This window comes from Acomys minous (genome assembly GCF_964271855.1).
Source record: "Acomys minous genome assembly, chromosome: 5".
Taxonomy (NCBI): Eukaryota; Metazoa; Chordata; class Mammalia; order Rodentia; family Muridae; genus Acomys; species Acomys minous.
This window is the reverse complement of record NC_140494.1, coordinates 15,843,440-15,856,224: the sequence shown is the minus strand read 5'-3', so window position 1 is coordinate 15,856,224 and position 12,785 is coordinate 15,843,440. Positions and strand designations below refer to the sequence as shown.

The following is a 12,785-nucleotide window of genomic DNA, read 5'->3' as shown; positions in this document are numbered from 1 at the left end:
GAGGCTGAAGAGCATTATGTACAAAGACATGCCGGGACACACCTGTGACCCCAGGCGTGAGAGGTGGATACAGGAGTGTTTGAAAACCTGCAAGGATCTCAGCAGTGGGACTGGAGCCACTGTGCAGGGCCACAGATGCTCTGTCTGGTCTGCACTTGGGGATTCCTTGGTCCTAGTCAGTAATGAAAATTGAGGGAGTAGATGAAATTATTAGGGATAGATAAAGTTCTGCATATTACCAGAGAGAGCACACAGGAAGGAAACAGTATAGTCCAAGGCTAGGGGAGCATCAGCATTGAAGAGGTGCTGCAGCCACACTGAGAACACGCAGGTGAAAGTGTGCAACACGAGGGACAAGGATGCAGGAGACCAAGTTTTTCCAGGGTTTGTGCTCATGACTTTAGTGACTCTGAAAACTTAGATGAGCCCTTAAGAGCACCCTAGAGAAAACAACAGTGACCTCGGTGAGAGCGAGCTGGGTGCAGCCTGCAGCCAGGGTTGAAAGTGAGCATGTGATGTGAGCTGAGGAGACTGCAGTGAGAAAGGTAGTGGGCTGTTGCATATAGGTAGCCAGGGTGGTGCTGAGAGGTCCAGGATAAGAGGACGTGGGGTGGATTTCTTGGTGGAATCACTGATTTAAAAAACAAAAAACAAAAAACTATGTGAAATACACGTTTCAATGCTGTCTGGAAGAGAAAGGCTAAAGGAGAGGCGTGGTGAGGAAGCTTGAGACCTTCAGCAGTTTTTATTCTTTTTTTTTCTTTTTGTTTTTAGAACTTTCAGAGGCAACTCTTCTGTATCAAGCATGCTGCATTTACATATAGTAATCAAAGTTTAATTTCACTTTAGAAATACCATTTGAAAATATCTATTCCTCTCCATAAGGAAAGTAGTTTTTATCAGGTCAGCTCAGTCTCTGAGCCTTCCTATTTCCATCTTTTCAAAAAGAAGAAAACTGTATAGCCCCCAAAAGACCAGAGCTGCTTCCTCAGACTCATGCATTAAACTTGCCTTTGATCTATTATTTTTTGCTGCTCCTACAGCCCTTTCCCTTTTAAGGCTGTGATTTCCTTTGCCTGACCATCATTTGCCTACCCTTGCTTCCCAGGCGCACATGATCAGCCCCCGGCTCATCTGCTACAGTCTGACCCAGGCAGAGTAAGCTGTTCCTTTCTGCAGTCAGGGCACCCACAGCATCCTTCATTCTCCCACTATCTTAGCACATTCATTTCGTATTACCTATTTCCATGTCTCTTCAGCTGGAGTATCAGCTCCTTTAGACCAGAGACTGTAGGTGTCTTGTGTGTGTTCTGAATTGCAGGTAGAAGATCTGGTGTTTATGAAATATAAACAAGCCCAGTGTGCTGTTTGGGTTTCTGAATTTAGCTATTAGTGAAATTCAGTAGATCCCTAGCATGTTGTAGTTGAACGTGAACATTTTAAGAAATGAGACCAGCGAGCCTCATGGAAGTGATGCCTTTTCCAGGGTTTCTAGTGGATTGTGGATTCTGACGTCTGACGTCTGTTCCAGGGCCATCTGCACAGCCTCAGCTGCTGTCAGTTAATGTCGATTAGGAATGTTCAAAACAAGATGGAGCCAGTGTGTGAACACTTAACTACCTTACTATCAAGCTGCTTAGTCTTTAAATTACAGAGTGTTACTCAGGGATTGAAACGAAGTAAGCTGATAGGCAGGTACCCTGGCTACTGCCTAGCCCACTGCTCCCGTACAGTGTCCCCACTAAATTTTTTCTTTAAAAAGGGTGGGGCAGAGCTTGACATGAACAGCAACAACAAAAATACTGTTTGGAAAAGGGTGTTTGGATTTCTAGTCTTCTTACAAGCAAATTGAATTATGAAAAGTAAAGAGATAAGGGGTTGGGGTGTAGGGTAGTGCTGAGGATGCCCTGGGCATTCATGAGCTGAATTCAGTCCTCAGACCAAGAAATACATGAAAGTCAGACATAACATCCTCCCAGTGAAGCCCCGTGTGAAATTGTGTGTGTGTGTGTGTGTGTGTGTGTGTGTGTGTGTGTGTGTGTGTGTGTGTGTGAGGGAGAGAGAGAGAGAGAGAGAGAGAGAGAGAGAGAGAGAGAGAGAGAGAGAGAGAGGGAGGGAGAGAGAGATTGATTTCATGAATTTTTCTGGAGGAAAGCAGTAGTTGTGTAACATTTTCCGCACACTGGTCTCCTGAACGACCGAGTCATTCTCTTCCATAACTGTGGATATTTTTGTTGTTGTGAAACATGATCTAAAAGCTAAGTACACAAACAATTCTCTTGTAGATGGATGCTACTGGAATTATTTTTAATCCTTGCTACTTGCTTTCATTTTTAGGGTTTGTGTTTAGTGAATCAGAGGGATCTGCGTTAGAGCAGTTTGAAGGTGGCCCCTGTGCTGTTATTGCACCTGTCCAGGTAACACAGACTACTTTACCCACTCCTCAGATAAGGGACATGGTGGAAAGTTGAGCACTTGCCTTGTTTTCTGTTGTCTGTATTCTGTAGAACAACCAGATATTGCTGTCCAGCAACCCTTACACAAGGAGTTGTAACTATCCAAAATGCAAATGAGTAGCGCATGAGTGAGTCCTTACAACAGCAGCATTTTGACCGTTTTCAAGGAAAAATAAGAGGTATTTTCTGATTTTAGAAGATTAGGAATTAGAAATGAAGATCCATTGTGTAATGTAATGGTCATATTGATTCTGTAAGATCTGTACATTGAAATGATACAATAACAGCAATTAGACCTTTGTCATACATTCCTAATACAAAGATGTTCCAGGAAGTTGGAGAAGAGCGCATAATTTCATGGCATAAAACTTTTTAAATCTTTAACATAAGTTAGCTTTATACATTATTTTAGGCTATAGACTGGCCTTTCTAAGTGAGTTACAAACAATTACAAACATGATTTAAAGAATATTTTTTCATTGCACAAAAGGTAGTTTTATTTTGTTTTCAGAATTTTCTTTTGTAGTTAATCTTAATGGTTTTGAATTTCTGAGCTAACTAGTGCTATAAGCTGTTAATTGCTGGACTGGACAGCTTCTGTTTACTGGTGCGTGTGTGACTGTCAGGGTAACCTCAAAACCGATTGTTTACATTGCTAGTCATACTCTAAAATGTCTGTTTAGTAGGAAATGATGCCGATCAGCCACTGAACATGAAGGGCACGTTTCTAAACTCTTGGTTATATAATATATGCAATAGTATTGGTTACATAATAGTATCCAGCATTACCTTCCATATGCTAACATCACTCAGTGAAAAATATGCTTCTCTCTAAAAGAAAAGCCATCTAGGAATGGAGAGGTTGCTCGGTGGTTTAGAACACTTATAGCTCTGGCAGAGGGCGCAGGTACACACAAAAATGCAGGCAAAATATTCAAACACAAAAAATAAATCTAAAAATCTAAAAATAAAAATGAGAAGCAGTCTCCTTCTAACATATATCCTTGTAGGTCATCCTGTTTTTATTTTCTCAAAGAATAAAGCTATTTTTTTCACATTGGTAAAATGATTAAGAAAAATTTGAGTATCTAAATCGTGTTTCAGTGTTGTTAAGTATATAAAGTGGAAATTTAAGTATAACAATAATTTATATATTCTGTGTGATTACATATATTTATATAATAATAAACATACTGCTACTAATTATTATTATATTTATGTTTCTGAGTTAGTGGAGGCAACTTTCAGGTACCAATAGGAAACTTGTCTGAATTTGAAGACTGTTGTCCTGTCACGTGTATTAGATTTAGAAATAGCGTCTGTGGTCAGCAATAGTGCTATAGGATTGAAGGTCTGTGAAATGGGTAAGCAGAAGATAGACAGAGTACAGGCATTTAAAATTCAGTGCATATAAAAAATAAACAAGGGATAGCTTTAACATTAAAATCCGGTTGTCTTGTTACAGACCTTTAAGGCAGTAGGTTTAGTTTGAGAAACATACCAATATTTTCAATCAATAAAATTATTTTCTTTAGCATTTCTGCTTAAACATCAATATTAAATTAAGGGTAATGAGAGAACTGAGTATGTCAAAATACTAATAGCAACCTTTTGAGCTATTAACTTTAGACCATGATGCTTCTAGAAAATAGACGTGGGAAAAGCATTAAACAGACAATTTGTTTATTAAACAAGGACATACCAAGACCTTATCACACACTGCTATAACAGAGCTCTGCTCAGTGATGACGTAAATTTAAATTTCATAAACAACCACCAACATGACAAGCAGTTCAAGGGGTAAATGATTCTTGTTCATCTCCTACCATATGCCAAACACATCTATAACAAACCCAAATATTAATATACTAATGCTCTAAGAAAAAGGATTAATTTAAGCTCAGAAAAACCATATTCTCAGTAGTTGTTATTATCAAGGGATCTTGTCTGTCTTACACAGGGAATTAGAACACATTGGATAAGAAAAACACTCCATCCCCACTGGCAAAATGGGCATCACAAAGTAGTTGTTAACAGGTAGAAGGATGCTAGACAAGAAAAGAGCACAGACATTTTCTGAATGTAGGCCAGTAAAAATCCAAACTACAGCTTAATTGTGTTTCTTTCTTTTTTCAATTCTCTAGATATGAAATTGTTAAGCCATGTGTGGGTGGGATGGTACTGGCACCCTTGACTATTGCTGTCTAGTACAGATTTAAATAAGATTCTGTAAAGGTGTTTTAGACTGTGGTTAGAGCTATGATAATATAGATTCTCGATGCAATAACGTGCTTCTGTGAATCTCTTTAAAAATAACCCTTCACATGGAAAAACTCATTTGGAGTAGCAATAGTTGCAACCACCTCAGTGTATTGTAACAAAATTTAAATGTGGAAATAACAGGTTGAGAATTTAATAGAAGTAGTGATTATAGCTATTGATTTCTATGAAAAACAGAAAATGTAGTGCTTAATATATTCATTATAATTCCTTATTACAAACCAGTTATTAGGAAAGAAATATGTCAACAGCAGTAATACTAGCAGTAAGCTGTGCCCTTACTTTACCTCCAAAATTTGTATTGTAGATAATTACCCAAGGTAGTTAATTTATGTTGATTGTTGGTGATAGTGTATACTTGATTGTAGTGATTGCTTTATTTCTGTGTAAGTACAGTAGAATTTTACCTTTGGGGGTGGGAAAATTCTATGAATTGTTGGCTTGTCAGGTGCCAGGTAGTATGCTGAGCGCATTGCATACATTTTCTCATATAATCCTTACTGAAATCTTTGTAGATTTGTCCTATTGCTTTTGATTAATACAGTAGTAAATCAAGACCCCAAGCTTAGGTCCATCTGACTAAAGAAATCTCCATCCTGCTTTCTAGTAGCATTGGAAGAGTCCTATAATACTTCCAGTTCTTAGACTCGCCCTACATAGGTTCATATTCCACAGGTGGAGCCCAAGCACCTGCATTTATACAAGTCAACGGCACTGTACCTTAAGGAGGCATCGCCCTGTGTCTTACAGCTTTCCATCACATAGCCAATAAAATATTAGGAATCATTTGTTTTTCTTTCTAATCATGTAAGTTGATGACTCACATCATGAAGTTATGAGTTCTTGTGAGAAGTGATTATTCTAATAGTGAGGTTGTCCCTCCCTCCCTCCCATCCTCCCTTCCTCCCTCCCTCCATGTCTCCATCCTTCCACCCCTCCTTCCCTCCCTCTCTCTTCCCTCTTTCTCTTTCCATAGTACTGGGCATCTAGCCCATACTCTTACCATGGTAGGCAAGTGCTCTACTAGTGAGCTTCATCCATAGTGATACTGTATTTTAGCTTAAGATAGGTCTTGCTAAGTTTTCCATGATGGCAGTAGTGGTATTTGATTAACAGATTGGAGCTGATAGGAAAGAAAAAAAAACACTGTTGTATTTAGATGTCTCTTACCCCAGAAATCCAAGGGAAATGTAGAGATGTTCCTGTAGACATTCACTATGTGAGCTGAACACTAGGTTTCTGTAATTTCCAGTTACCTGTCTATGATATGAATTAATTCTCTAATAAGAAAGTGTGTGCCTGAGGTGGGTAATCTGTGAATCTGGGATAACATTTATATTACTATTTTCTAAGTAAATAACTGTATACATTGACTTTTGACTATGGGGGAGACTTTGAAGTTTTAATAAAACTACTCAAAAGATCAGAAAGGTGGTATTGATTTTTCCATTTTTAAAAATAAAAGAGCTGGAAAAGTGTGACTAGAATGCATTCTAACTGTTGCTTTAATTGTGTGAAGGCATTCCTTTTGAAGAAGCTTCTGTTTTCCTCTGAGAAGTCATCCTGGCGGGACTGCTCAGGTATGCTGGCTGGCTTTGCAGTGTTTAGCCTGTCTCCTCTTTTTACCCTGCCCTACTCAGCATTTATTGTTAGTCATTCATGTTTGAAAAGCCTATCCTCAATTGGAAACACCGATGACATAGTATTTCTTGAATGTTTCAAAAAGTTTTATAAACAGTGACTTTGTTTTAAAATAATCATTTTCAGATTTTTCTTAATAAGAGATGGAAGACCATATTATGAGTAAGGGAAAACACTTGCCCTCTTTCTGAGGTGGCTGATTCTCTTACCCTTTAGATTATAATATACCATAAAGAACACCCATATGCTCTGGTGTTTGACAGGGTCTTGCTGTGTGATAAGGCTGTCCTGTGTAGGCCAGGCTCTCCTCAGACTCAGGATGCTTCTACTTTAACTACTTGTCACCAGGATTGCATTCTGCACCACCATGCCTGTTTGTTGTTCTTTTTCCTCCTTGTCTTTCCCATTTTTCCTCCTCCTCCTCCTCCTCCTCCTCCTTTTTGCCTGACTGAGCTCTGATTAAGAGCTCAGCATTGTTGACTTTTTATTCTTTTACCTTTTATTATAATACATTATTAAATGGGAACTTTGAAAGTTGTTATGTTACAGACGAAGCTATCAGTGTCCGCAGTTTGAGTAAGACAGATACAGGAGCTGCCTGATGACGAGCATTTGTATTCCACTTGTCAATTTACAAAGATCTGTCCTCGGATACAGAATTTCTTGTGAGCCTCATAGTCACTTCTAGAAGAAGGCAGGATATTACAGTGCCAGCTTTGTGCATGAGAACACAACAGCTGCCATTCTAACCCATGGCCACAGAATCTCGTCATGATTTTGAACTGAAGAGTTAAAGATGTCCTGATCATATATTTAGTGTTAATACTAAATGCGCAAGTTTAGTAAAGAGACTTTTCAAGAGAGTCAGTTACTAACATGACTTTTAATCACTGAAAATATAAACATTCTTCCTAAAAAAAAAAAAGTCTTTTTGACAAGATTGGGAAGCATTGTCATACGTCATGAGGGCTGCGATGCAGTGAATGGAGCTGTTGCTGACGATACAGAACTTTGACTCCATTAGAAAAGACAGAAGCTTCTTTTATCATAAATGAGATGTAGGTGCTGGGGAATGGCTCAGCCGTTAAAGGCCAGGCTCACAACCCAAAGTATAAAAGGAGATATAGGATGCTGTTACACAGGCTTCATTTGGAAGTTTGAGTGTGATTGTGCACCTGGAAAGGGGCACCACTGAGGCAGGGGGTTGAGGGAGGGAGGGACTGGCTGCCTGTGGCATTTCAACAGAGCACCAGTGCTCAGCTTCCTGTGGGATGGTGCAGTGCCTTCTGGTTTCTGCAGAGTGGTCACTCCTGCTATTGTAATGGATTGTGGGTTTTGTGTGCTGACAGTGTCTTATTGCCTTGCTTTTATTCCTGTAAACTGGTCAGGATTAGAATTCAGAAGATGAGGACAAAGGTCTCCAGGGCCCTGTGGCTCCCTAGGCCTGATTCTGCAGGAAAGGGAGCCTGAGTGCTCAGACGCTCCAGACAGATGACTGGCATATTAGTTCTCATCATGTTAAAGTCTGCACGTTTCAGTATTCTTCTTCTAACTGATGCCACTATTTAAAGTGATAATATTTTAATCTTCAGGCACATTGTTTTTCTAAATAATTTACAATCTCCTGTTTATATATGAATTTTCCTAATTTTTATGAAATACTTATTTTTCATTATTAAGTCAAGGCATTCTTGCTATTTCTCATGATTGGATTTTCTTTTTCAGACAAACCATTATAACTTATATTTGGTTATTTTTAGAGGAAGAGCAGAAGGAGCTCCTCTGTCATACCTTATGTGATATTTTAGAGCGTGCTTGTGACAGCTCCAGGTCATACTGCTTGGTTTCATGGTTGAGAGGAAGGACAACAGAGGAAACGGCGAGTATTTCTGGGAGTCCCGCACAGCCTAGCTGCCAAGTGGAACATTCTCGTAAGATAAATTTTTATTTCACGAAATAATTTCTTGTTCTTTTGTTTTAGTAACTACTGAAAAATTTGAAGAGGAAATATTTTGTTTTTTATAGCGCCTTTTCTATCTTAAATTTAATTAGTAATCTTTAATATTTTCTATTTCCTTTTCCATTCTTTTAATCACTTTGCAAAAGAGGTTACATTTATCTTTTAAGCATTTTAAAAATGATTCTAGCTAACTTCTGCTTGATGAAATCTCCTTTGAGTAGTAGACCTTATCTAAAAACCATACATTGTATGTTATAGATCCAGATGCGCAGTGTCCTTTAGATGAGAAGGGCTGGCTTTTTACAGCATTAAATGATTAAATAGCCTTAACTGCTTTCTAAAACAAAAATGGAGCTGTTTCCTTAATTTCTTATATTTTGCTCCTGAACTTTTTGCACATTGTTATATATTTAGACTAAGGTAATTTTAGTTTTGTCTTACTTATGTCTTAAGTTTTCCACATCTTGACTGTAGTTTTTCTTTTTAATAATCTAAATAATATCTACTCTTGTTCATAAAAATTACACACTTGAACATTCTTAAAAGTGACTAGTAAGATGAACTAGTAAATTAGAGACTTCTGGTGGTGGGAAAAATAAATAGGAGTTGCTTTTCTGATGTACATTAGAGGGATCATCTTGCTAGGAGGTAATTTTCTGATAGTTGGTAATCTCAAATACATAGACTGAATAAGTGACTTATTCCATTTCCACTGCAGTGCACTCACTACCTTCTACATAAAAATGGTGTTGTAAGAATTAGCTGCCTGGCATTAGGAAGTACATAATTGGTTGTGTGTGATGTGTATCACTTTCCATAGAGAATCATCTATGAAACAGTGTTGCCTCCCCTGAGCTGAGATGACCCATTGTTTTCCACATCTTTTTTTTTTCCTACCTCTGCAATTAGAACACCTCGTGTTTGGCAAATTTTAATAGCACATTTGCAAGGAATAATTTAAAAATGTAAACAGGTGTGTGATGTTTCTTTGCAGGCCTTTAAAACATTGGAGTTGGTAATGACATTTATTTTGGAGTTGGTAATGACATTTAAAGACAAATGAAAAGGATGACAATAAAACGTCACTAATTTTTAAATGTTTTGTAAATTTTACTGTGTGGTATGTGAACATGCTAATAATTCCATCTGAGATACTAAATTTTGAGAGAGGGATGCTTAAGCTACTCAAAGGGCTTAAGCTCACTTAGTATTTTGGTTTGATTATTGCATACCATATGCTTACTAGGGATTAAGTGGTGCATTTCCCCACTGACAGGGTGCTCCAGAGTGAAGGGCCTCATAGCACAGTTAGTCACACAGGTAGTCACCTTAGTAACTAATTTAGATGGGCATGTTATATTGAGTCCCCCTTCAACAAAAGACATGCTGTAGAATATTCTAGTTTATTTAATAACTCATTTTAAATATAAACATGACATAAAACCATATTTGAAATATGCTTTTAATTTCATTTACATTTAAGACATTTTATTAACTGAAATTTCAAGAATTTATCTTAAGTACTGAACTGAACTTACATTGAAATATTTATTCCATATAACAATTTGTTTTACCTGTGTTTCTTTATTTCCAGCTGCGTTCCACCTCTTGTGTTTTGTTTTCCATCATTTCTGACTGCTAAGCTTTATTTTATTTTATTTATTTATTTATCTTGCTTGCCTCTTTAAAGTATTCTCTTTATGTCAACCTTGCAGGGCAACATAAGCAGGCATTATAAAACAGTATAATTTAGACAAGGTTAGATAGAATTATTTTATCCTCAAAGTTTAAATGTGAAGTGCTTTCCCTCATTAATATTACATTGGACAGGCATTAATTCCATTGGCTTTTGTGGTGTGTATAGTTTTTGCTTGTTAGTAATGCACATTTGTTTGCAGTAGTGAATTCTTGGGTTCAATTTCAGTTTGTTTCCCACATAAACCAAAAAATAAATTAATCCATTTGGACTTCTAAAGATTTTAGAAAGTCATTTGAAACACTGAAAAGTTAAAGCAAGGCCATATAAAACCAGTATGATGTATAATTTAAAATTGTAAATAAAAATTTTAATTCTGATTTTATAATCATTTTAATCACTACTGGAAATCTGTATGTATGATTTAATACAATATGCTTCATGAAATTAATTGCTCATTGCAAGAAAGTAGGCATGTTGATAGGCCATGAGTCCATATTCAGTGCTGATTACAAAGTGATGCTCTCAGGACTACTGTGTGGACCTCATGTCCCTCTTGTACAACTAGAGATGATGAGGCCATGACCACTAAATGAGATCAGGCCTGTATCCCAAGAGTGTCCAGCATTTAGGAACTGTCATTTTGGTTAAAATGCTTTCTTTGATTTCTTTAAAAAATTTAAAACTTGTAATTTATTAATATAACATTAACAGTTATTAAAAACTATAAATGATTGCATGAATAAGGAAACAAACTTAAATCTGTCCTTGAACCCGTGATTCAGTGCTATGCCTCTTATACACATTTATCTAGTAAGTGAGCACCAAGCCTAAGATTTTATATGGAGAAAGATTAGCTCTGATGGTTGCATCTGTTCATAAACTGGGGTGTTATTTTGAGGACACATGACAATGTGTGACAAACAGGCAGTCGTGCCTCCTCTTTTGCATGTTCTCCCAGCTGTAGCCAGATTGTACAGAGATGTTCGTTACTTAGTAATCCTTCTACATTCTCAGTATTGTATCCATTTTAGTTATAACCATAGTAACTATGATGAGAAAGTATAAATTCATGTTATTATAAAGTTCAGAGTAAACTGAGAATTGTAAGGGAATAAGAAATAGGGAATGTTCTGATTGCTTGAAAGTATTTACAGCCTGCTGTGTGTATCTTGTGTCATTTATTTGCCATGTGTAGTGCTGAAAAGTGTCTTTTATGTATAGCTGCCTTGGCTGTCGAAGAGCTTGGCTTTGAGCGATTTCATGCATTAATTCAGTAAGTAACATTGAAACATTTAAAATACTTACCTTGTGGACACATTGCCATTTTAAGTCTAGTCATACTGTGGAAAGGTCCTTAGATTTACATAGCATGTCATAACATATACATGAGTCTAAAATACCTTGTTTGAGCATTAATTTACTTTCAAAGTTAAAAAATGATATATACATATGTATGATTCTATGTCCTAAAGTAACTACCCAAGTACACTTTTTTAAACACTAAATTAAATACCTCTTCATCATTATTAGTAAAAAACAAATTATGGTGTTTTTCTATTCTGAATGAATATAAAGCCATTTTTAGAGAGACAAATACTAGGATTTTTTTTTTCTTTCAAAATATGCTTCCTATAATTTTCATTAAAAATATCCATATTTCATCAAATCCAAATAAAATCCAAAAACTTTATTATAAACTCAAAAGGAGTCTGCAATGTTGACAGACTTATGGGTGGCATTTTGAAATTTAACATTAACGTCTTTTAAAAAGCAGCCACAAATGTCTACTGCAGCTTTAGCCCTCAGATGTTTGTTGAAGAGTTTCTATGCTTTCTATGATGGTTCTTTGGTTATTGACTACCTCTTTGAAGAAGGCCAGTCTGTTGTCTACATAACACAAAAACCCACAGAACTGGTGCCAAGTACTGTACCCAAGAGAGGTGGAGGCTCCCTGCCGTCCACTCAGGTTATCTTAGTAGACTGGGTCACATATGGTAGGAGCTGTCAGTGATAGTTTTTGCTTTCCATGACTTTTTTTTTTTTTTTTTTAGAATTTGAAGATACTTAATCAAAAATACTTTTTTTTAATATTGTAAAGAATAAGATTTTAAATTTGTTCTCAATTCATGAATGGAGTAATCAGGATATTAATACTTAATTCTTCTTCCCCTCCAGAAAAAGATCATTCAGAACTGTATCAGAATTAAAAGATGCTGTCTTGGACCAGTATTCAATGTGGGGAAACAAATTTGGAGTCTTGCTTTTTCTCTATTCAGTATTGCTGACAAAGGTTTGTTTGCTGTCTTAGCTTAGTGCTGTTTTTCCTGTGTGCTGTTAGACACTGTGTGGCTGCTGCTTGTACTTCCAGGATAAGAATCTTGTTGCTGACAAGGAGTTTGCCTCTGACTCCATTCATTCTTCAACCGCACTGCACCCCTCTGCCTGCATGGGTTGCAGAGGGACTGATAATGCTGTGATCATAAACGTTGTCAGTTCTTCCTAATTTTGGTTTCCTTTGATCCTAGCAATATCTAGCACTTGAACTTTTAGTACCTGTAGAAACTCTGAGCCCCGGTCTTCTGGACTTATTAGTTAATCATTATGCTAGTTTCTCATACAGTGTCTCATGCTTTTAAAAACATTTTCTTTAATAATTTTGTTTACTTCTGTATGTGTTCTCACACTCTTTTCTCTTCTGAATTTTAGAATTCTAGAAGAGTCTCTTCCTGGGTCCTGTGGATTCTTATTT

General features: G+C 36.9%; 1 protein-coding gene across 5 annotated transcripts in view; it reads left to right on the top strand.

The window, feature by feature from the left end:
- Positions 1-12,785, top strand: part of MINDY3 (MINDY lysine 48 deubiquitinase 3) — a 66,438-nt gene that overhangs the window by 6,973 nt on the left and 46,680 nt on the right. For 3 of the 5 annotated variants that reach the window (XR_014779558.1, XM_084783670.1, XM_084783669.1), the window contains exons 2-6: positions 2,338-2,417; positions 6,256-6,316; positions 8,138-8,308; positions 11,258-11,309; positions 12,212-12,326. Coding sequence is in view for 4 of the 5 variants with exons in the window: in XM_084783670.1 (XP_084639796.1) it covers positions 2,338-2,417; positions 6,256-6,316; positions 8,138-8,308; positions 11,258-11,309; positions 12,212-12,326 (479 nt within the window). In the remaining variant the exon portion in view is untranslated. Of the gene's footprint in view, positions 1-2,337; positions 2,418-6,255; positions 6,317-8,137; positions 8,309-11,257; positions 11,310-12,211; positions 12,327-12,785 lie in introns of those variants that run through there. The other 2 variants (XM_084783672.1, XM_084783671.1) reach the window with 2 other exon arrangements.